Consider the following 25,614-nt stretch of genomic DNA (forward strand, 5'->3'; position numbering starts at 1 on the left):
CTCACTCATGAAGGCAACTAACATCATATCATCAATGATATACAGCATGGACGGATCACACATGTGATACACAAGTTATTCCTCTAGGGTTCTTAAGATTACAATAGGGGAAAATACGTGGTGATGATGATGACGACTGTGGGGATGATTTTGGATCCCTCTTGATGGACATGATGGAGGCGGCGGCCTCCTTCGTCAGATCCTGCCTCTCGATCACTCTGATGGTTAGGATTGCTGCTTCTGGATGAGTTTCTGGTGTCTCTGGGTCTCTGATCCATGACCCCACTTCACGGAGTGAATATAGACGACGAGGCGACGATGACAACACTCCATATGATCGCTCATACGAACGGGCACGATCGTATGGAACACCGTCTTTTGCTCTCGACGTCCTGTGGCGACCATTCCTTTGCCTATTTCGCTTCTTTCTTTTATGGTATGTGATTATCACTTTAATCGTGTGATTCCACTATTATTTTTTGAGATTTCTTTCATAAACTAATATTTGGCCCAAAAAGCAATATCTGAAAAAAAGACAAAAAAGTGCGCGGACGCGGTAAATCCCACGAAGCCTAGGGAGTAGGCACAAAAATACTACAAAATGATCACATAATTTGGACTCATCAGCCGTTGTCGAATCCTAGGTAGAGGAGGGCCAACGGCATGGCTGCAGCAACGAGTGCCTTGTTCTCCATGATAACAGCCTCCTGTTTGGCGACCGAGGCGAGGGTGGCGGTGGCCACTACTTCCATCTTGCCGGCCTACACCTTCCTCTAACCAACCCTGTTTGACGACAAACCGACCCGCTGCACGGGTGTTAGCTCTTTCTTCTTGGACCGCGGCGTCTTTTGCGGACGCGGGGTTTGTCGATGGTGGAGCTGAGGCCGACGGCAGCGTCAGGGTTCGGTGCGTCGGGTTTGGCGCGTCGGCTATGGTGAGCGGGAGGGAGAGCGAGCGGACGGCTGGGGGATTAGAAAAAGTAAGGGAAATGGGGGTGGATATGCCACCGACTCGTAGATCAGGAGAGGACAAGGACAAGCGTTATGCGCGTCCGTGTCGATGCAAATTCTAACTTAAATTTGAATCTAAAAGGGAATCGTTTCCCACCCGCACGCCGGCCGAACCGACGTGCCGGTCGTCACCTCGCGCGCGCGGGCCCATGCAACATTTCTCCACCTGCGCGCTTCTCTGGTTAGTGGATGCAACATTTTTCATCTAAATTTATTGCAACCAGCATCATTTTTACTGTAAGCATTTTTTTACTATATTTTTGTCCCAGTAAAAAAGCTGCATATACGTTTGGTTGCAACTTCAGTTTGTCGGATTTTTCGTTACAATCGATGTTTTTTACTTTTGCTACAACTGTGTTAATTTTTGCTACAACCGGCATCATGTTTTGCTGCAACCGTTTATTAAAAAAGTTACATACACGTCACGTAAATATTTGTTACAACCCATGTTTGACTTTTGCTACCACGTACCATCAGCTTCTTTTTTTGCTACGATCAAGTAGATATTTTTTTTTGCTACAAATTTTGCTTTTGTTGTAACCGTTGAAAAAATTGCTGCACCGCATCGAAATTTTGCTGCATAGGGAAAAAAATGTTGAATACGGATCCAACGGTGCAGACGCGTAGGGTTGGTGAATCGTGCGGTCCGCGCGCGGCCGGCCGAAAGTTTGAACCGGGGCGCCGGCGCAGATCGCTCCCCAATCTAAAATGAATTACGCGCACGTAAAATACAAATGCTTGTCCATTTTCATGGACGGGTTGGGCCTCTTTGATCCGGACATGCGCTGGACAGTTTAGGTCGACGCCCTTACCTTTTCAGCCGTCTCCTCATCTGAAAAAACTGTCTCCTCCAGCCTCGTGCGCGCACGCCTCCACCTCCGCCGCCCATGGCCGCCGCCGCCGCGGGCGTGACGCCAGCGACGGCGCGGAAGGTCCTCGCGTCCACGACCTCCGCCCTCCTCTCCTCTTCACCCGCACTCCGCCGTCGCAGCTTGTCCTGCTCCGCCGCATCAGCAGCGACCGCCCCACGCATCGCGCAGCAGCCGCCGGACCTGCTCCGGTGGGTGCAGCGCGAGGGAGGTTTCGTGCACCCGGCTCTCCGAGTGTCTGATCACCCCGAGTATGGCCTCGGGGTGTCCGCCACGGCGGCCGACGGCGTCATCCCTCCCGGAGCCGTCCTCATTGATCTCCCTGGGCGCATCCCGCTACGACTCCGCCGCCCAGCCGATGCTGCGGACGCAGTACTGATGCAGCTCGCCGACCAAGTACCCGGTATTGGCCTATCTGGTTATGTTCCGCTAGTCCGTTATGTTCTAGGAATAATGTGGTAGCTTAATCGTGGTTGTAATTGGGAATGCATCGAACTAAAGATGCATTTTGGCAATACATTCAGAGCATAACTGGTAACAATGCGGGTTTTTTATTTTTGGCATCAGGGCGGCTCATCGGAAATCTTCTCTCGTAGCAGTAGGATTATTAACTTCTGAAAATAGGCATAGCATCGATGATGAATGCAATTTCATGGGCTAAATTATGCTCTCAACTGTTGCTGTTTTCTGTTGGAAGCTTCCAGTTGTGAAACCACAGTATGAAAACTAAGGATTCGTGAAACCTATTAGTCTCCAGCTTACGACTGTAGTTGATATAAGCTGAGACTGAGAAGAGTTCAGTGCTTAGTACACTAATTAGTATGATGTTCTAACTTAATTGACCTCAGGTTCAGTCTATTGGTCTTCTAGCTAAAAATGTAAAAGGCAGAATTCTAAATACCATATCGCTTACATGCATCTGTCTTTATTTTCTAAGTTCTTCCCACTATCTTTCCATGTTGAATTGTTTAAGCTTGGACTCATCTCTCATGTTGTTAACATGTTCTATAACCCATCCTTCTATGTAACTGATATTGCCTCGTGGTCGAATAGCTGCATGATGGAAAATTTATGTACGCATCTTCCTATCTCTGTTTAGTATATGAGGGAGATTTTTATTCTGTATTTTCTTTTCAGAACATAATTCCATTCTGCAAAACTAGGCAAACTATCTTTTTCTAAGTAGTAAATCGAATCTTGTGGGAAGCATGTGACAGAGGAACTGTGGGCAATGAGACTGGGCTTGAGGTTGCTTCAAGAGAGGACAAAATTCGATTCGTTTTGGTGGCCATATATCGCGAACCTGCCAGAGACCTTTACCGTACCAATCTTCTTTCCAGGGGAAGACATAAAGAACTTGCAATATGCTCCTCTCCTCCACCAGGTTGTGCAAAACTATAGCGACCGTTAGTGGATACTTATCGTATTATCCTGTATGTTTTCTCACTGATGCTATTTCAGATAAATAAAAGATGTCGTTTCCTTCTCGAGTTTGAGAAAGAGGTAAAACAGAAGCTTGGCACTGTGCCCTCAGGAGATCATCCTTTTTGTGGACAAGATGTACACTCGTCCTCCCTTGGATGGGCTATGTCCGCAGCGTCTTCACGAGCATTCCGTCTGCATGGTGAAATCCCAATGTTGTTGCCCCTTGTTGATATGTGCAACCATAGTTTTAGCCCGAATGCTAGGATTGTCCAGGATGGAGATGTCGAGAGCCCTGATATGTCAGTTAAGGCAAGTATACTCCAACCTTACATGTGCAAATTGTCATTAGTGCGTAAAAAAGGCTGATTTTCCTGTTCTCTAATCAGTTACCGTGTTCTTTGTTTGTGCATTTCCTTAACAAATGTGGATGCTATAACTAGATACAGTTATTGCCTGTAAAAACACATCAACATAACACTCTTAGAACTCAAATTTTGTTTGTGTACTCTTGACTGGCATGCTAGCCATTCATGAAGCATGATAGTCGTGTGCTAATATCTTTTTTAGTAGCATTCTTTGCATACTGTTTCTAATGTGGTATACGGTTGTTAAGCATGTCCTTGCTCTTTAAGCTAGTAATGTAGGAGTAAGTGTTTTTATCTTTCTGCAAGAACAGTAGTGAAAGTATCTGGCTGTACATTAGTCACCGTTGAATTCATTTTTCAGTTATTAACTTGCATGTGCATTGGTAGCAAATAGTAATTACTGCAACCATAAAACTGTTTCCTAGAGATAATTAGTTTCTTGGTTAGTAATATATTTTGCCCAAAGTGGCAAATATATAACCCACTGATTATTCAATGCATATACAGTAGTTTTTTACTGTACGATGTGGTGATGCATTTGCTGGCAGAAGCAGAGTGTTTTTTGTCTAATGTTTTGTATGTCGTGCTGTACACAGGTTATTGCTGAGACGCAGATTGATCAAAACGCTGCTGTTACACTGAACTATGGTTGCTACCCCAATGATTTTTATCTTCTTGATTATGGATTTGTAGTAACATCGAACCCATACGATCAAGTGGAACTGAGCTATGATGGGAATCTTCTCGATGCTGCTAGCATGGCAGCAGGGGTTTCTAATCCCAACTTCTCAACACCAGCCAAGTGGCAACAGGAAATCTTGTCACAGCTAAATCTACACGGAGAGGGTGCCATTCTAAAGGTTTTGCCCACATTCTTCCACTATAATTTGTCTGTTTTATTTTGTGATTTGATCGGATCCAAATTCAAGTCTATTTTGTGTGGTATTCCTGTATGAGTCTGAACCTGATATATCTTGCGGTGATCCTGACTGGTTATCGACTTTCAGGTCAGCTTAGGAGGTCCGGACATAGTAGATGGGCGCTTATTAGCTGCGCTGCGAGTTCTTCTTGCAGCTGACCCAGAGGCTGTGGGTAAGCACGATCTGAAAACTTTGATGTCACTTAGTGCGAAAGCTCCTCTAGGCCCTACTGTCGAAGCCTCTGCGTTCCGAACTGTTCTCGCGCTTTGCGCCATTGCCCTCCAACACTTCCACACCAAGATAATGGATGACCAGGCCATCCTAAAGGGAGAACCCCCTCTTACTACTGAACTGGCCGTCCAGTTTAGATTGCAGAAGAAGCTGATGCTCGTCGACATAATGCAGAATCTTAGTCGGAGAATCAAGACGCTGTCTCCGGAGAAATCTACTGCCTAGGATGTTAACAATTTGTGATAACTCTCTTTTGGACAATCAACTACTATCTTTCCTGGATATGTAACAAATAAATCCCCAATTTTGATCTTTTACCATTTCCCCTATTGTCTGTGCTAGAATTGAACTTTTTTTCCAACCGGGCTCACACCCATTTCCATTAATCGCTTAACGGAAATACATCGTACGAGTTTTTGCGAACCAAAAGCAAGTAAAAATCTAGGAGACAGAAAAGGGGGGAGCGAGTTGGAGCATCGGCAGGAAACCCACTGCGAATGTTTCCAGAAGAAACATTCATCGTGGGACGAAAGCTCCCACCAACAGTACTCATCATGCAGCATAAAGGAACCACTACGAAGAGATCAATCCACTCCCTAGGACTAGGAGAGATCATAGTACAGTCAGCGGGCATCAAACCCCAGTGAGGATGGCTCGGAGCCAGATTTCATACTTTATCACCATAGCCCAGCGCAGCTCTGCTCGGAGAACGATCAGCCAAAGATGCTGCCATTCACACCATCATCTGGACTCCTCTCTGAAGCTTCGACTTGTCACCTCCTTTCAGAAGACCTGACCAGTACATCAAGAAAGAACAAGCAGTGAAAACAGCTTCTAATAAACTTCTAACCACATGCTTCTCAAAGATAACTTTGTTACGAGTGCATCATATACTCTAGCAAATAGTAGCCAAAATCATCATATAAATTTTTCCACTTTCAACAGGAATATGTATAATCGGGCTCAGCATTGCCACAGGGACCTTGAACAACATGTTGCGCCAACAACTACCCCAAACGTCCCCCCAAACCAAACGAGCAAAAGTACAGCCGAAAAAGAGGTGCTCCGCCGTTTCAACATTCTGACAGAAGGAACATAAAGGATTTTCGGGACAGTTTCTTTTCCGCATATTATCCCTGAAAAGAACAGCATTTTGAAATAGCTGCCACATAAAAAATTTAATCTTCAGAAGAATATTAGCTTTCAAAACCCATTTATAGTCAGATCCAGCAAGGTCTTTCTTCAACCAATTGTAAACCGATTTAATAGAAAATAACTTGTTACAATTAAGTTTCCACACCACCCTATCCACAGAATCAGATAACATCAGGTTTCGAGCCCCATTAACAATCTCTTTCCATCGTCGAGCGAGTCTCCCAAAGAGGGTATGTCTAAATGGGATGAATAGTTGTTACCAACAAAGGTTGTAAGGCTGCATTCTTGATCATCACAAATGCATTCTTGATCATCACAAATGTCAAATAACATAGAACAACTATCTTTTAAAGGCCTGTCATCGAACCAGGCCTCATGCTACCAGCCATATACACATCTTTAACTTTCATGATAGCTTTCCAGCAGGGGGAGTCATTAAACCGAGCTTGAACATTAGCAAGTGTTTTAGAATTGAACATGAGAGGCGTTTTACACATGTGACATGTTACACCTGTCTGTTTGTATTAGATCAAGGGATATATATTAAATTATCCTGAAGAGTTACTGCAACCAGTCTCTGCGTAATGAACTTCAGTGAAATGTAAGCTATACTTGTCATTAACCTGTAATCGGCAATCTCGTAACTGAAGAGCATTGTTGAGCCATAGTTCAGATAAGATAAGAGTTGACATCTTGAGGCAAAATAAAGAGTTGACATATTCAGACCAACATCACAGAATTCTAATCTAATCTAAATCTCTATGCATAATCTCTTTTCACAATCGCAAGCATAATAATAAAGTAAGAAAGAACCATCCATCCAAAAATTCCTGTTTCCTATAAGCTGAAAAGGGGAAGAGACCGACAAAGCTCACACATGGGAGTATGGTGAAGTATTTACAGGACCATCATGGAGAGATGGGAACGAACGACACCCCAGCAGAAGAGGATCTATCTTCTGCCCCCGTCCACGGACGGACAGGATCACCAAAGGAAGAAGAAGAAAAAAAGGAAGGAAGAAAAGAAAAGGTCCTAAATACACGACGAGAAGAGAGAGCACGAGGGGACGGCCGATCGCCGTCCCGCCCCGTCCTCTAGGAGTCGCCGCCGATGGAGATGGAGATGGCGGGGCGTCCGACCCGGCCGAGCGGCGAGCGCGAGCGCTGCCGGCCGAGGTCGCGGAGGACGAGGCGCATCCCGGCCAGCTGCTGCTGCTGCTGGTACGTCTCGTCCACCTTCACCTTGTCGCCCTCCTCCTCCTTGATCTTCCTCACCTGGCTGTGCACCACCCGCGCCGCCGCCAGCCGCTGCCCTTCCTCCTCCCAAGAATTCTCCATCGCCAGACCTCACGTGGCTTCTTCTTCTTCTGGTTTCTCTCGTGCCTCTGGATGGATGATGAAGATGACGACGACGACGACCCGCCGATGAGATGAGATGAGATGAGATGGGAGATGGGAGATGTGAAATGTAGCACTGCCGGTTCAACCCAGCCCAGCCCAGCACCATGCGTTGCATGAGACGGGGCGCATAAATAGGGGCCACACGTATGGCGGTGTGAAACGGGACGGGGTCACGCATCCGTGCCGTTTTTGCTGGGGCGACGAGCGCACGCAGCGTACCGCGTGTCCCTCCCCGGTTTACCCGATCCTCACTTTCCGCCGTCGCTTTCTTGGCCGATGGTTTTTCATCTCCTCCGCCCTCGGGTGGGTAAGGCCGAGGGAGAAGGGAAGACATATCCGTCCATGTGTACACGTTGACGCTGTCACGTTGCGAGACATGCCGTTGTGGCGGGCGGGCGACGGTGCCTGCCTGCCTATCCGCAGAACGGCTCTCCACGTGCCCTGCTGCCCGCGCGTTGCTTCGGTTCGATTTGGACGGATAAAGCTCGTCTATCCAAATCCAAATCCAACTCCAACCGGTCTTCTGAAAATATGCCGCGCAAATCCAACTCCAACCGGCCTTCTGAAAATATGCCGCGCAAATCCGACTGAGAGTGTGTCCGTGCCGTTTTTGTTTCTGGATCTAGTTCGTTGTGCGTGTGGGTCTGTGGGAGCAGAGGAACAAACGGATACGCCATGTTTGCAACGGAATATTTTCCTTTTCTTTTGGAGACGGGCATTTCCTCTCTTGGAAGTGGGACGAACACGTGAGTGCGTGACACGCCTATTGATTGCAGCTAGCGAAAGGACGCGTCGGGTTTTATTCTGTGGTGGCTGTTGTACTGTATGATCGATCGGGCGGAACGGCGGCCGCAAAGCCATGAGCGCGTGGAGCCGGTTTGGATAGGAACGGGAAGCTAGCAGTGGCTGTCGATGGAGGCCAAGGGCGGCCGCAAAGCCCCCGCGGACGGATCGCCCGCGAGTGACGCGTTCCTGTGGCCGGACGGCGGAACAAGGAGTACGTACGTACCACGGAGGGGAGGATCCTTTTTCTTTTACATCTTTTCATCAATTCAAAAAGGCACCGTGTTGAAACATTTCATCTGTCGACTTGTTGTCGCAGTTACCATCAGACGCCTCTAGCAAGTCGCAATTCCGCTGATAAGAAATCGAGGGGCAAAGGAAACCGAGGCTGTCGTCGAGGATCGTCCCGTGCTCTAGAGGAGTGAGATGTGAGGAAATCGAGGGGCAAAGGAAACCGAGGCTAGTAGCATTTTACAGTCGACTGAAATTATTTCAAAATTTCATGCGCAGAATCTCGCGTTGAGATTCGTTTTAGGATTTAGGATAGCCTTTTGTCTTTGTCGTCCTCCGAGAAAAGGCCTGCAGTTCTTCAGAAATTGTCACCTCCGACACGACTAAAAATGTAAGTAAACGTCGCAAATCCCACGCCCTTCCAGTGAACGGTCGTTAGATAAGAGGGCTCCATTTTTTTTGTAACCGCTTTATGCGAAAAGCGAAACATTTGGAGGAGAGCAGCAAATAAGGACTACAACCATTAAGCCTTGGCCTTCCGAGCTTGTGACACTCGCGCCACCTCCCGAACTAGACCGGTTGCTCCCTTCAGCCATCCATGGTGCAAGCGCCGGCCTACTCCCTCTCCCTCGCGCTGCCATGTGTGAGTGTAGCGGGCAAGATCCAGTGTCATGTTCATTATTTTCCCCCGGGCCTTGGCCTTGGCCTGTGCCTCGACCAGCGAGTCGGCAATCGCACGGCGCCGTCGGGAAGGACTCTGTGAGATGCCTGGCCCCACTACTCCTACTTGATGGCCTTCGCCCTTCCGATCAGTGCTAAAACATCGGATCTAGAGTAGGGGGTCCCAAGCTTGATGACCTGTGTTAGATAGTAACAGAAGAAGTAGGGACACGATATTTTACAGGTTCGGACCGTCTTGATGAGGTAAAACCCTCTGTCCTCCTTCTCATATATTGATTGTGATGGGGTACAAAGTACAACTTGATCTACCTCGAGATCCTATGAACTTGTTCTAAGCTATAATCATTGCGTATATATCTCTACAGACTAAAGTCCATGGCTTACATAGATGTCAGAGCTATCTAGGGTTTAGACATAGTCGGTTATAATTTAGGGATAAACATGCTAATATTTGAAATACGCTTTGAGTGTACGCCACCTTCAGGAAATCTTGATCTTGATTACACCGACTCACCGAGGATCTGGGCCGACATAGCCTGATCACCAATCTTTGGTGGTTCCTTGGCCCGACCCATAAGTGACGGGCCGACGTGACAAGCACCCCATCATCCAAGACACCAATAGTAGCCCTTGAACTAGTGTTCAAGCCGAGGACATCAAGCATCTTCCTCAGAATATCTTCATAATTCTATGTGATCGGCTTTGTAGGCGAATTCCGTCCTCCACGCCATCCTTCGATTCTGAGGCTATGCTCAGCTCCGAGGTTTTCTTGGCCTTATTTATTGTAACCATGCGCCTATGTAATTATCAAACAAGAGGGAATGTCTTTTAACAAGATTTCCTCCCTAGCACACTATCACAATCCATTTCCCCCTAAAATTTGGTTGTGAAAATAGAAGCATATGCATACATGATTTCCTTGCATATTTTTCTTTTGGGGCCAACAAGACCAACATTGAATTCAAATCCATTGAATTCAAAAGAATGTCAAAAAGGACTCCATGTTGTTTTCAAAAATTGCATAAAGGACAGGAAAAGAAATCCCTAAGATGATATTTGCCTTAAATATTTTGAATGGTCCAGGAGTTGGGAATATTTTGATTTTGGCAATTAAGCCATAAATAAAGTTATGGAATAATAAAAAAATAGAAAAATAAATTTGAAACAATTCAAATAGGCCCACTAGGTTTGACACTATTTTTAGTATGCCAAAATATTTGGAGAAATGTTCAACCAATGAGAAGTAAAAAAAAAGTTAGATGAACAAGGAGGACTCTCCCCGGCTCCATATATATATGAAACCAAGAGTAGTTCATACAACTTATCACAATAGTTTTGTTAGAAGAGCAGTTCGAAAGATAAAACTAACAATGGGAAATAAAGAGTTGTAGACACAGGACATGCTTGGCTTGTAGGTTACCAAAATCAAGACAAATAGACCGCTAACTGGTGCGTGTCCTACAATCTTCCGTTCAACGTAGAATAATCACATAGCCTTTCCTGCACTTCATCGGAGGAGCACCCGTCACCTGTGGAGACTAGCACGCTGCAAGGGTTGACACTAGGCTCAGCGCTACGATCTTGCCATCATGCCTTTGCTTGGTCGACGATTGGAAGTTGTCCACTTCTCCAGAGATCTTGAGGTTCCTCCATTGAGCAGCCAATTTGTCCCGAGCGAGGTTCTTGGCACTCAGCCACTCAGGATCAGAAGTGGTTTTCGAGTGAAGGCAGTCATGTTTTTGAGAAATTCCTCTAGAGACTCCTTGCTTTTCTCCAGGGCCAAGATTACCCAAGCCTTGAGAGTGTTGAGGATTTTCCTCGAGACCTGAGTAACAGACATCCATTGTGTGTTGTTAAAAAACTATAGAGTTCCTATGTTTCCACAAACATCATAGAACGACAGAGTTGATAGTATTTAAAGTAGAGAATTTCCTATTTGAAACCCATCACTTGGCTACAGATTCACAGTTGGCATCAATATACATATTGAAGTAAGCACAAAGAAAAGGCCAAATGTTTCAAGCTACAATGCACTCAAAGAAAATATGAGAGCAATTCTCATCATTGCTATAGTAAATACAATCTAACGGTTTGATAATAGGTCGTTTCCTCACATTGTCTCTAGTCATTAGTTTATTATTTGATAGGAGCCAAAGGAAGACATGGATCCTGATAACCCACAAGCGTAGGGGATCGCAACAGTCTTCGCGGGTAAGATAACCCAATTTATTGATTCGACACAAGGGGAGCCAAAGAATATTTATAAGCTTTAACAGTTGAGCAATTCAACCGCACCTGAAAGATACTTGCTTGGCAACGAAATATTAGTAGCAACGGTGATATGGAAGTGATGGTGGCAACGAAAGTAATAGTGGCAAAGCAACGAAAGTAAAACCGCAAAAGTAAAGCAACTTGTAACCAGCAGGATTAAAACACTATAGGTTAGGGAGATGGATGGTCGGTCATGGATGAGAGATATCATGTATTTAACTTGGGGCAAGGCACACAAAAAAGTAATGATCATCTAGGCAAATATCAAACATTAGGCATGTATCCCAAGGTAGTCGTGCGTGCTTGCAATAAGAACTTGCACAACGTCTTTTGTCCTACCATCCCGCTACCAACGGGGCCAAAAGGAACTTATGGAGATTAATATGCTCCCGTCAAAGAGCACCGGAACAAAGCATTAAGAATTAATGGATAGATGGAATCCTCAAACTATAGTCTATCCCCTTTGGTGTCACCATTGGGATCGCCAGTTCCGGACTATAATAGGTGCATACTACTCATAGATAGGATCAAAACACAAATATATCATGAAAACATAATGTATATAGATTTGAAATCATGGCACTCGGACCCAAAGTAACAAGCCTTAAGAGTAATAAGTAGTAGCAAAGATGATAAACACCATAGTGACGATAGGCAACATGCCCCCAAAAATCTGACAAACTATTACATGATCTAACTCATCCAATCCCTACCATCCCCTTCACCTACCGCAGGGAATTACTCACACATGATGGGGGAAGCCATGGGAGGGTGATGGAGTGGTGATGGTGATGATGATGGTGACGATTTCCCCTCTTCGGAGGCCAAGGCAGCCTCGAGATTAGCTCTCCCGGAGAAGAACCGAGGGTGGCGGTACGTCCCAAACGTATCTATACTTCTGATTGCTCCATGATCTTTTGGGTGACATTGTTATATGTTTTGCTACACTTTTATATTTTTTTACATATATTTGGACTAACCTACTAACTCAGTGCACCCAGTGCCAGTTTCTGTCTGCTGATGTCTTTTTGCACGGGCTTTTACCCAAATTTCCAAAGCCCCAAAAATCCCGAGAAAAATATATAAAAATCAGCATGACGGAAGCTTTCAGATCACCGAAGATGGGCCAGAGGGGAGCTAGTGGCTGCCTAGGCGGCCACCTTGCACGGCCTGGGCCCTAGCCGCGCCCACATGCCGCCTGGGTGGGCCCCACATCCTTTTACGCCCTCCTTTGGCCTATATTTACCCCTCCGATCGGAAACCCTTCCGTCATATCCAAAATCGCGAATTTCTCCATCGTTCGCCGCCGCAGCGCTTCCGAGATCGGGAGCGTCAGGAGACCTCTTCCCGGCACCCTGTCGGGGGGAGGTTTGACCTCCGGGAGCTTCTCCACCATCGTGGACGCTTCCCGCACGTGTCGTGAGTAATCCTCCTTGGACCATGAGTCCGTGACCAGTAGCTATGTGATGTCTTCTCTCCAATCTTGTGCTTCAATGATTAGCCCTTGTGAGCTGCCCTACATGATCAATGCACCTATGTAATTTTCATGCTATTGCTATGCTTGGTTTGTTGGGATCCGATGGATTATGAGATTATGTTCAGATTGTTATGAGTTATATATTTGATTATCCTTTTATATTATGTTCTTTAGTGAGTCATGCATGTTCTCCGTTGCTTTGTATTACTTTGGGCGAGTAGTAGATTTTAACTCCAAGAGGGAGCGTTATGCATGATTGTGGGTTCATGCCCCCTAATGTCTAGCTTGAGTGACAGAAACATGAGAATAGGGGATGTGTTGTTGCCACCAGGGAGAAAACAATGGTACTTGTGACCGCGGTTGCAAGTATAGTTTACATTACTCATAGTTCGTTAATGCAGTTGTCCGTTGATTTGACTTTACACTTTGGGTCGAGCTCGCAACTTAATACCAGCGAGATGTTCTGGACAGCTATCTCAAGGTGGATGATTAGTAAGTAGATGCTGATGAATAAACGGTCTACTTGTCTTGGCGTACTGCTCATTGGTATTGAGCCTCTAACTTTCAAGTAGCATAATTAGCATTGCGGTGCGTTTATAATTTTGTCAATTGCTCAGCTGTAATTTGTTTACCCATGCATAGTTGTTTATCGTCTTTTGGGAGAGAGACATCACTAGTGAACATCATGTGACTCAGGTCCATATCACCACCATTGCTTACACCTCCACCATTTACTGCTTTCATTTACTTTTCCGTTGCAATCACTATCACTATTCCCGCTTGTGTTTTGATCCTTTGCAAACTACAAGGCCGGAGAGATTGACAACCTCTCTGTACTCGTTGGGAGAAAAGTTATTTGTTGTGTGTGCAGGTCCACGTCTTGTGCTAGCGCTAGGGTAGCGGACACCTACTTGGTTATCCTCGGAGTCCTCCTGGTTCGATAAACCTTACAATCTCCATGTAAGGGAAACTTGCTGCTGACTATAGCCCCACCTTTCACTTGGGGTAACCAACGAGGGGCGAGAAGTATATCCATCAACTCGTCATCAAGCAAGTTTCTGGTGCCATTGCCGGGGACTCCACTCTTCAAGATAGGGGAGTTGCATTGCTTTTTAGTCTTGTTAGTTTGCTTTCTAGATTTTGTTTTAGAGTCTTATACCAAAAACCACAAAAAATTAGTTGCTTTGCTTTGTTTAGTCAGTATGCCTAAGGCCTTTGCCTCTAGTGTCGCACCCGAAGGAGAGATTTTCACCTTCAAACAAAGGGTTGGAGAAAGTTTGAAAGATGCTTGGTATAGAATTAAAAATTCTCAAAATAGAGCCACCAAAAAGCAATCCACCACTATTTTGCTTAGAAATTTTTATGTCGGTATTACTTCTTGGCTTAGGTTTGTTCTAGACACGACAATAGATGGGAATTTCTTGGAAGCTCCCGTTGGGGAGGCTCTTAACGTTATGGAAAATCTTGTTGGAATCCCACCTATTGTTGACATAAAGGATGATATCACTTTAGCTCACATTATGAGTAAACTTGAGAAGATAGAGCTAGATATGCCAAGCATGAGTAAAATAAATGAAGTAGATCGGAGGATTCAAGGGAACTTAAATAGATTTGATAGCTCCATGCACAAAATTTTCAAAATTTTGGAGACCCTTAAATCCCATGATATGGATCCTTCTAGGATTGATAAGATCGAGGATATTATTGGAACTTTAGGAACTACTCTATCCTCCATCAAGAGTAAAAAGGTAGAAACCACCGCAAGTAATGGACCTAAGTTCGTTCATGTACCCAAGGTTCCTCAACCCAAAACGAATATACCTATTGCTAGGGGTGTTGAAACTGTGAAGACCTTGGAAGAAATACCGCTCTTAAATAGAATTAGAAATGAAATTCCAATTGGTCTTACTACCTTTGCTTTTGTTCCTAGAAGTGTTGCCACTAAGCCTCTCTTTGAGAGTCCTATTAAGATTAGTTGTACTATTGAAGAGATTTTGATGATCTTTGTGATGGTCCAATTGATACAACTTGATCTTTTGCATCATGCCTAGCTCAAAGGCATAAAATAAAGCGCTTGTTGGGAGGCAACCCAATGTGTTTTACTTTCAGTTGTAGTGGTCTTGATGCTTGTTACTACTGTAGCAACATCATTGTATATTTATTTTCAAACTTTGTGCCAAGTTTTAGCCTCCGATTGCAAGAAAGTTCAAAAGTTGTGACATGCTGTCCAGAAACCGATTCTGTCTGCTTGACGAAAAAAATCGCCAAAAATCACCAGATCATCTTTTTGATCTGAATTGTTTTGACAGCATGAACTATATAATTGTATTTCTGGCATCTGTTCTGAGTTTTTTTATTTGAGTTGCAGAAGTGCCCCGAAAAAATTATTTACTACCTGTTGTTCTGTTTTTTCACATATTCTGCCACGTTTTGCGTTTTCATCATTTTGCAAATCTTAAGCTTGCTTTTCCTTTGCAAAAACCTTTTGGAAATCATGAGAAACAATAATTTTCATGAAAATCTTTATTTCCAGTAGGGAATGAATTATTTTTATCATGGGTACTAACCAGTATAATCATCTTATGATGAGTTTCGTATGATGGGAGTTTTCAACTATGCGATGGAAGATGATGAAAGAAGATCCAGGAGTGTCAAGCGCTCAAGCTTGGGGATGCCCCCATGCACCCCCAAGAAATATTCAAGGAGACTCAAGCGTCTAAGCTTGGGGATGCCCCCGTGCATCCCCTTCTCCATCAACAATCATCAGTTCGTCCATCTCCATGCTATATTTTTATCACTTCATATGTTATGTGCTATACTTGGAGCGTCCCGCTCTTTACTTTTTAGTTTGTTTTAGTTTTTCTTGCTGTTCATAAAAAGTCGGAACCTAGCCTTCCTTGTTTGGGAGAGAAACATGCTCCATTCCACTCTAGAACACACCATAGGTTTTCATGCTTATGTTTTTTGTGTGTTCTCTATCTTTACATAGCTAGTGTCTTGCTTAGCTCTTAGTTTTCATGCTTTATCTTCTTAAGAGATTTTATTTAGGTTGCTTTTGGAACTCTGTTGATTTATCATGCTTATTTTGTTTAGAGAGTTGGCTTGTTGCACTGAGTCGTGTGTCTTGCATGAGTAGGTAATTGAGGTTGCTATGTAAGTATAATAGTAACTTGCAATAGTTTTTAGGTATTGATTTGAGTAATGTTTGGACTATTTGTGCCAAGAGCTTGATCCCATTAGTGATAGGTGTCGTATTTTGGGAAATCCGTGTGTTTTTCAAAAAACCAAAAATTAGTTGAGAACTCTAGCTACTAAATTGATCGCGAACCTCTAGAGAGGTTGGAATATATAGAGTACCCTCACGTTACCATGGGTCGAGGATACGCAAGGATAACCAAACCCCCAAACACTCCTCCTCGGGGTACTTGTCTCTTTGTGAATTTCTTGACTAGATAGAGAGTTACCGATAATAAGTGTATGAGTTCTTCGGACTAATGTGATTATTCGATTGTTGGCACTTCTGTTGGAAATATGCCCTAGAGGCAATAATAAAATGGTTATTATCATATTTCTTTGTTCATGATAATCGTCTATTGTTCATGCTATAATTGTATTAACAGGAAACAGTAATACATGTGTGGATAAATAGATCACAATGTGTCCCTAGCAAGCCTCTAGTTGGCTAGCTCGTTGATCAATAGATGATCATGGTTTCCTGATCATGGACATTGGATGTCATTGATAATGGGATCACATCATTAGGAGAATGATGTGATGGACAAGACCCAATCCTAAGCATAGCACTAGATCGTGTTGTTCGTATGCTAAAGCTTTTCTAATGTCAAGTATCTTTTCCTTTGACCGTGAGATTGTGCAACTCCAGGATACCGTAGGAGTGCTTTGGGTGTATCAAACGTCAAAACGTAACTGGGTGACTATAAAGGTGCACTACGGGTATCTCCGAAAGTATCTGTTGGGTTGGTACGAATCGAGATCGGGATTTGTCACTCCGTGTGACGGAGAGGTATCTCTGGGCCCACTCGGTAGAACATCATCATAATGAGCTCAGTGTGACTAAGGAGTTAGTCACGGGATGATGTGCTACGGAACGTGTAAAGAGACTTGTCGGCAACGAGATTGAACAAGGTATGGTGATACCGACGATCGAATCTCGGGCAAGTTCTATACCGATAGACAAAGGGAATTGTATACGGGATTGATTGAATCCTTGACATCGTGGTTCATCTGATGAGATCATTGTGGAACATGTTGGAGCCGCCATGGGTATCCAGACCCCGTTGATGGTTATTGGCTGGAGAGGTGTCTCGGTCATGTCTGCATGCCTCCCGAACCCGTAGGGTCTACACACTTAAGGTTCGATGAGGCTAGGGTTATAGGGAATTGTTATACGAGGTTACCGAAGGTTGTTAGGAGTCACGGATGAGATCCCGGACATCACGAGGAGCTCCGTAATGATCCGGAGGTAAAGAATTATATATAGGAAGTGAGGATTTGGTCGCCAGAATTGTTTCGGGCGACACCGGTAATGTACCGGGACCACTGAAAGGGTTTCGGGGGTCCACCGGGAGGGGCCACCAGCCCCAAAGGCTAGCATGGGCCAAAAGGTGGAAGGGAATCAGCCCAGAGTGGGCTGGTGTGCCTCCCACCTAGGCCCAAGGTGCCACAAGAGAGGGAAGGGGGAAACCCTAGTGCAGATGGGCCTAAGGCCCATCTGGGGTGCGCCACCCCCCTCTCTCTTGCACTGGCCGCCACCACCAGCCCTAGATGGGGCTGTTGCACCCTTTGGGGTGGGAACCCTAAAGGGGGTGCCCCCTCCCTCTCCCCTATATATAGTGGAGGTTTGGGCTGATTTGAGACGCACGAAATCTCTCTCTCGGTGCAGCCCTCCTTCCCCTCTTTCTCCTCTTCCATGGTGCTTGGCGAAGCCCTGCCGGGAGACCTCGTAGCTCCACCTCCACCACGCCGTCGTGATGCTGGAGCTCTCCCTCAACTTCTCCCTCCTCCTTGCTAGATCAAGGCGTGGGAGACTTCACCGTGCTGTACATGTGTTGAACGCGAAGGTGCCGTGATTCGGCACATATATCAGAACCGACCACGATCTGAATTGCTGCGAGTACGACTCCATCGACCGCGTTCATAGTAACGCTTCTGCTTAGCGATCTTCAAAGGTATGAAGATGCTCTACAACCTCTCTCGTTGTTGGTCTCTCCATAAATAGATCCTTGTATGGCGTAGGAATTTTTTTGAATTTACTACGTTCACCAACAGTGGTATCCGAGCCAAGGTTCTATGCGTAGATTCTATGCACGAGTAGAACACAAAAGTTGTGGGCGCTGATTTTGTCAATTGCTTGCCGTTACTAGTCTTATCTTGATTTGGCAGCATCGTGGGATGAAGCGGCCCAGATCGACTTTACACGTACTCTTACGTGAGAATGGTTCCACCGTCACACATGCACCAGTTGCATAAGGTGGCTAGCAGGTGTCTGTCTCTCCCACTTTAGTAGGATCGGATTCGATGAAGAGGGTCCTTATGAAGGGTAAATAGCATTGTCATATCAACGTTGTGGCTGTCACGTAGGTAAGAAACGTTCTTGCTAGAAACCAAAATCAGCCACGTAAAACTTGCAATAACAATTAGAGGACGTCTAACTTGTTTTTGCAGGGTATGCTATGTGATTTGATATGGCCAAAAGAATGTGATGTTGCATATGTGATGTATGAGATTGATCATGTTCTTGTGATTGGATTCACGACTTGCATGTCGATGAGTATGACAACCGGCAGGAGCCATAGGAGTTTTCTTAATTTATTGTATGAGATGCAATGCCATGTTGGTTACTTTACTTTATTGCTAAACGTTAGCTATCGTAGTAGAAGTAATAGATTGGCGTGACGACTTCACGGAGACACAATGATGGAGATCATGGTGTCATGCCGGTGACAATGATGATCATGGTTCGCCGAAGATGGTGATCAAAGGAGCAAGATGATAATGGCCATATCATGTCACTAGATGATTGCATGTGATGTTTATCAAGTTTTTTTACATGTTATTGCTTAGAACGATGGTAGCAAAGATAAGATGATCCCTCATGAAAATTTCTAGAAAGTATTCCCCTAAGTGTGCACCGTTGCGAAGGATCGTTGTCTCGAAGCACCATGTGATGATCGGGTGTGATAGATTCTAACGTTCGCATACAATGGGTGTAAGCCAGTTTACACACGCAGAACACTTAGGTTGACTCGACGAGCCTAGCATGTACAAACATGGCCTTGAATACATGAGACCGAAAAGTTGAACATGAGTCGTATGGTTGATACGATCAGCATGGAGATGCTCACCATTGATGACTAGTCCGTCTCACGTGATGATCGGACATGGGCTAGTCGACGTGGATCATGTAAACACTTGGATGACTAGAGGGATGTCGATCTAAGTGGGAGTTCATCAGATGAACTTAATTATCATGAACATAGTCAAATAGGTCTTTGCAAATTATGTTGTAACTTACGCTATAGCTCTACGGTATTTGATACGTTCCTAGAGAAAATATGGTTGAAAGATAGAAGTAGCAATTATGCGGACTCGGTCCGTTAACTGAGGATTGTCCTCATTGCTAAACAGAAAGCTTATGTCCTTAACGCACCGCTCGGTGTGCTGAACCCCAAGCGTGATCTATGGATGTTGTGAACATCCGACATAAACGTTTTTCATAACTACATGATAGTTCAATGCATATTGCTTGAACGACTTAGAATTAAGGCGTTAAAGGCGTTTCGAACGTCGCAGGACATACGTAATGATCCAAGAGATGAAATTGGGATTTCATGCTCGTGCCCTTGTTGAGAGGTCTGAGACCTCCGACAAGATTCTTTGTCTGCAAAAGTAAAGGAGAAGAGCTCAATCATTGAGCATGTGCTTAGATTGTCTGAGTACTACAATCGCTTGAATCGAGTGGGAGTTGATCTTCCAGATGAGACAGTGATAGTTCTCCAAAGTCATTGACACCAAGCTACTAGAGCTTCGTGATGAACTATAACATATCAAGGATGGATATGATGATCCTTCAGCTATTCGCGATGTTTGACACCGCGGAAGTAGAAATCGAAAAGGAGCATCAATTGTTGATGGTTTGTGAATCCGCTAGTTTCAAGAAGGGAAAGGGCATGAAGGGATACTTCATTAAACGCAAACCAGTTGCTGCTCTAGTGAAGAGACCCAAGGTTGAACCCAAACCCGAGACTAAGTGCTTCTGTAATAAGCGGAACAGTGGAACTACCCTAGACACTTGGTAGATGAGAAGGCTGGCAAAGTCGACAAAAGTATATTGGATATACATGATATTGACGTGTACCTTACTAGTACTCCTAGTAGCACCAGGGTATTAGATACCGATTCGGTTGCTAAGTGTTAGTAACTCAAAATAAATGCTACAGAATAAACAGAGACTAGCTAAAGGCGAGGTGACGATGTGTGTTGGATGTATTTCCAAGGTTGATATGATCACACATCGCACGCTCCCTCTACCATCGAGATTAGTGTTAAACCTAAATAATTGTTATTTGGTGTTTGCATTGAGCATAGCATGATTGGATTATGTTAATGGCAAATACGATTATTCATCTAAAGAGAATAATGGTTATTCTGTTTACTTGAATGATACCTTAAATGGTCTTGCACCTAGAATGAATGGTTTATTGAATCTCGATCGTAGTGATACACATGTTCATAATATTGTTGCCAAAAGATACAAAGTAGTAATGATAGTACCACTTACTTGTGGCACTGCTTCTTGTGTCATATTGGTATAAAATGCATGAAGAAGCTCCATGCTGATGGATCTTTGTACTCACTCATTTTTGAAACATTTGAGACATGCAAACCATGCCTGTTGGTATAAACGCATGAAGAAACTCCATGCGGATGGATCGTTTGACTCACTTGATTTTTGAATCACTTGAGACATGCAAATCATACTACATGGGCAAGATGACTGAAGACCTCTTTTTCCAGTGAGATGGAACAAGAATGTAACTTGTTGGAAGTAATACATTTTGATGTGTGCAGTCCGATGAGTACTGAGGCACGCAGTGGATATCATTATGTTCATACTTCACAAATGATTTGAGTAGATACTAGTGTATTTACTTGATGAAACACATGTCTGAATTATTGAAAAAGGTTCAAGTAATTTCAGACTGAAGTTGAAGATCATCGTGACAAGAGGATAATATGTCTACGATGTGATCGTGGAGGTAATCATATATATCTGAGTTACGAGTTTGGTAAACATTTAAGACTAGGTGAAAATTGTTTCACGTGAAAAATGTTTCACAACTCATGCCACCTGGAACACCATAGTCTGATGGTGTGTCCGTATGTCATAATCGTGCACTATTAGATATAGTGCATACTATGATATTTCTTATCAAATTACCACTATCGTTTATGGGTTAGGCATTAGAGACAACCTCATTCACTTAAAATAGGGCACCACTCAATTCCGTTGAGATGACACCGTATGAACTATGGTTTAGAGAAACCTTAGCTGTCATTTCTTAAGAGTTTGGGGCTGCGATGCTTATGTGAAAGAGTTTCAGTCGGATAAGCTCGAACCCAAAGCGGATAAATGCATCTTCATAGGACACCCAAAACAGTTGGGTATACCTCCTATCTCAGATCCGGAAGCAAAAGTGTTTGCTTCTAGAAACGGGTCCTTTCTCGAGGAAAGGTTTCTCTCGAAAGAGTTGAGTGGGAGTATGGTGGATACTTGATAAGGTTATTGAACCATCACTTCAACCAGTGTATGGCAGGGCGCAGGAAGTTGTTCCTGTGGCGCCTACCCAATTGAAGTGGAAGCTTATGATGGTGATCATGAAGTTTCGGATCAAGTCACTGCCCAAACCCTCGTAGGCGGACAAGGATGCGTACTACTACAGAGTGGTATGGTAAACCTGTCTTAGAGGTCATGTTGTTGGACAACAATGAACCTACGAGATATGGAGAAGCGATGGTGGGCCCGGATTCCGACAAATGGCTGGAGGCCATGAAATCCGAGAGAGGATCCATGTATGAAAAACAAAGTATAGACTTTGGAGGAACCACTTGATGGTCATAAGACTATTAACTGTGAATGGATCTTTAAAAAGAAGACAGACGATGATGGTGAAAATTCAACATTAAGAAAGCTCGACTGGTCGCAAATGTGTTTTCGACAAAGTTCAAAGAGTTGACTACGATGAGACTTTCTCACTCGTAGCGATGTTGAAAGTCTGTTGAAATTATGTTAGCAGTTGTTGCATCATTTATGAAATATTGCAGATAGGATGTCAAAATATTGTTTCCTCGACGGTTTCCTTGAGGAAAGGTTGTATGTGATGCAACCAGAAGATTTTGTCGACCCTAAAGGGTGCTAACAAGTATGCAAAGCTCCAGCGATCCTTCTATGGACTGGAGCAAGCATCTCGGAGTTGGAATATACACTTTGATGAGATGATCAAAGTTTTTGGTTCTATACAAAGTTTGTGAGAAACTTGTATTTCCAAAAGGTGAGTGGGAGCACTATAGAATTTCTGATGAATATATGTGGTTGACATACTGTTGATCAAAAATAATGTAGAATTTCTGCAAAGCATAAAGGGTTGTTTGAAAGGAGTTTTTTCAAAGGAAAACCTAGATGTAGCTACTTGAGAGTTGAGCATCAAGATCTACAAAAATAGATCAAAGTGCTTAATGGAACTTTCAACGAAATGCATGCCTTGCCATATTTTTGAAGGAGTTCAAAATAGATCAGCAAAGAAGGAGTTCTTGGCTATGTTGTAAGGTGTAAATTTGAGTACGACACAAAGCCCGACCACGACAGAAGAAAGAGAAAGGACGAATGTCGTCCCCTATGCATCATCCATAGGCTCTACAAGTATGCTATGACGTGTACCGCACCTAAAGCGTGAATTGCCATGAGTCAGTCGTGGGGTACAAGAGTGATCCAGGAATGGAACAGCGGTCGAAGTTATCCTTAGTAACTAATGAATTAAAGAATTTTTATCAATTATGGAGGTAATTAAAGAGTTTGTCGTAAAGGAGTTACGTCGATGCAAGCTTTGTCACTAAACCGGAGGACTATGAATAGTAAACCGGATTCGTATAGTGGAACAATCATTTGGAATGGTTCCATATGGGGCGTAGTAGCATCTATAGGATGACATAGAGATTTGTAAAGCACACACGAATCTGAAAGGTTCAGACCCGTTGACTATAAACCTCTCTCACAAGCAAGACATGATCGAACCCCAGAACTGTATGGGTGTTGAATTCATTGCAATCACATAGTGATGTGAACTAGATTATTGACTCTAGTGCAAGTGGGAGACTGTTGGAAATATGCCCTAGAGGCAATAATAAAATGGTTATTATCATATTTCCTTGTTCATGATAATCGTCTATTGTTCATGCTATAATTGTCTTAACAGGAAACAGTAATACATGTGTGGATAAATAGATCACAATGTGTCCCTAGAAAGCCTCTAGTTGGCTAGCTCGTTGATCAATAGATGATCATGGTTTCCTGATCATGGACACTGGATGTCATTGATAACGGGATCACATCATTAGGAAAATGATGTGATGGACAAGACCCAATCCTAAGCATAGCACTAGATCGTGTTGTTCGTATGCTAAAGCTTTTCTAATGTCAAGTATCTTTTCCTTCGACCGTGAGATTGTGCAACTCCCGGATACCGTAGGAGTGCGTTGGGTGTATCGAACATCAAAACATAACTGGGTGACTATAAAGGTGCACTACGGGTATCTCCGAAAGTATCTGTTGGGTTGGTACGAATCGAGATTGGGATTTGTCACTCCGTGTGATGGACAGGTATCTCTGGGCCCACTCGGTAGAACATCATCATAATGAGCTCAAAGTGACTAAGGAGTTAGTCACAGGATGATGTGCTACGGAACGAGTAAAGAGACTTGCCGGCAACGAGATTGAACAAGGTATGGTGATACCGACGATCGAATCTCGGGCAAGTTCTATACCGATTGATTGAATCCTTGATATCGTGGTTCATCCGATGAGATTGATGACCCACAAGTATAGGGGATCAATCGTAGTCCTTTCAATAAGTAAGAGTGTCGAACTCAACGAGGAGCAGAAGGCTCTCATAAACAGTTTTCAGCAAGGTAATAACTGTAACAAGTAAAAAGTAGTTTCAACTGCGCAGCAAAGTGGACCAATCCCTTTTGTAGCAAGGGACAAGCCTGAACAAAGTCTTATAGGAGGAAAAACGCTCCCAGGACACACGGGAATTTCTGTCATGTTAGTTTCATCATGTTCATATGATTCGCGTTCGTTACTTTGATAGTTTGATATGTGGGTGGACCGGCGCTTGGGTACTGCCCTTACTTGGACAAGCATCCCACTTATGATTAACCCCTCTCGCAAGCATCCTCAACTATGAAAGAAGAATTAAGACAACGTCTAACCATAGCATTAAACTAGTGGATCCAAATCAGCCCCTTACGAAGCAACGCATAGACTGGGGTTTAAGCTTCTGTCACTCTAGCAACCCATCATCTACTTACTACTCCCCAATGCCTTCCTCTAGGCCCAAATATGGTGAAGTGTTATGTAGTCGACGTTCACATAACACTACTAGAGGAAAAGACAACATACAACATATCAAAATACCGAACGAATACCAAATTCACATGACTATTATCAGCATGACTTATCCCATGTCCTCAGGAACAAAAGTAACTACTCACAAAGCGTAATCATAATCATGACCAGAGGTGTAATGAGTAGCATCAAGGATTTGAACATAAACTCTTCCACCAAGTAATCCAACTAGCATCAACTACAAAGAGTAATCAACACTACTAGCAACCTTACAAGTACCAATCGGAGTCGCGAGACGGAGATTGGTTACAAGAGATGAACTAGGGTTTGGAGAGGAGATGGTGCTGATGAAGATGTTGATGGAGATCACTCCCTTCCGATGAGAGGAGTGTTGGTGATGACGACGGCGACGATTTCCCCCTCCGGGAGGGAAGTTTCCCCGGCAAGATCGTCCTGCCGGAGCTCTAGATTGATTCTGCTCAAGTTCCGCCTCGTGGCGGCGGAGAATCCACGAAAAAGCTCCACACCAATTTTTTTCTGGACGAAACCCGTCATATAGCAGAAGAGGGGGGCCAGTGGGCCACCAGGGCGCCCACAAGCCCTGTAGCCGCGGCCAGGGGGGCAGGCGGCGGTTACCAGGCTTGTGGGCCCCTGGTAGCTCCCCTATGGCACTTCTTTCGCCCAATATTTTTTATATATTCCTGAAAAAATCCACGTTGATTTTCAGGGCATTTGGAGTTGCACAGAATAGAGGACTCAGACTTGCTCCTTTTCCAGTCCAAAATTCCAGCTGCCGGTATTCTCCCTCTTCAAATAAACCTTGCAAAATAAGAGAGAAAAGGTATAAGTATGGTACCACAAAGTAATGTAACAGTCTAAAAATCGATAAATATCAACATGAAAGCATGATGCAAAATGGACGTATCAACTCCCCCAAGCTTAGACCTCGCTTGTCCTCAAGCGAAAACCAAGATAGATAAAGATGTCCACATGTTTAGGGATGAAGGTGTCGATAAAACATAATACGGACATGAGGGCATCATGATCACACATAGAGCAACAATATATCATAAAGATTCTTATGGGAAAGTAACAATTCCTTCACAAAGCAAAGTATGAAACAAAAACCTTACCGAGAAGTAGCCAACAACA

At 44.1% G+C, this 25,614-nt stretch overlaps 2 protein-coding genes across 2 annotated transcripts; one reads left to right on the forward strand and one right to left on the reverse strand.

Moving 5' to 3' along the window:
- Window positions 1–1,812: 1,812 nt before the first annotated feature.
- LOC123403091 (actin-histidine N-methyltransferase) lies at window positions 1,813–5,149 on the forward strand. The gene is made up of 5 exons (XM_045097060.1): window positions 1,813–2,282; window positions 3,097–3,263; window positions 3,341–3,613; window positions 4,266–4,529; window positions 4,677–5,149. The coding sequence occupies exons 1-5, from the start codon at window positions 1,898–1,900 to the stop codon at window positions 5,043–5,045; spliced, it is 1,458 nt and encodes a 485-aa protein (XP_044952995.1). The 5' UTR covers window positions 1,813–1,897; the 3' UTR covers window positions 5,046–5,149.
- A 1,645-nt stretch (window positions 5,150–6,794) lies between these two features.
- LOC123403136 lies at window positions 6,795–7,549 on the reverse strand. Its single transcript, XM_045097100.1, has one exon. The coding sequence runs from the start codon at window positions 7,310–7,312 to the stop codon at window positions 7,070–7,072; it is 243 nt and encodes an 80-aa protein (XP_044953035.1). The 5' UTR covers window positions 7,313–7,549; the 3' UTR covers window positions 6,795–7,069.
- Window positions 7,550–25,614: the final 18,065 nt, after the last annotated feature.

Source organism: Hordeum vulgare, chromosome 6H, assembly GCF_904849725.1.
Source record: "Hordeum vulgare subsp. vulgare chromosome 6H, MorexV3_pseudomolecules_assembly, whole genome shotgun sequence".
Lineage (NCBI taxonomy): Eukaryota > Viridiplantae > Streptophyta > Magnoliopsida > Poales > Poaceae > Hordeum > Hordeum vulgare.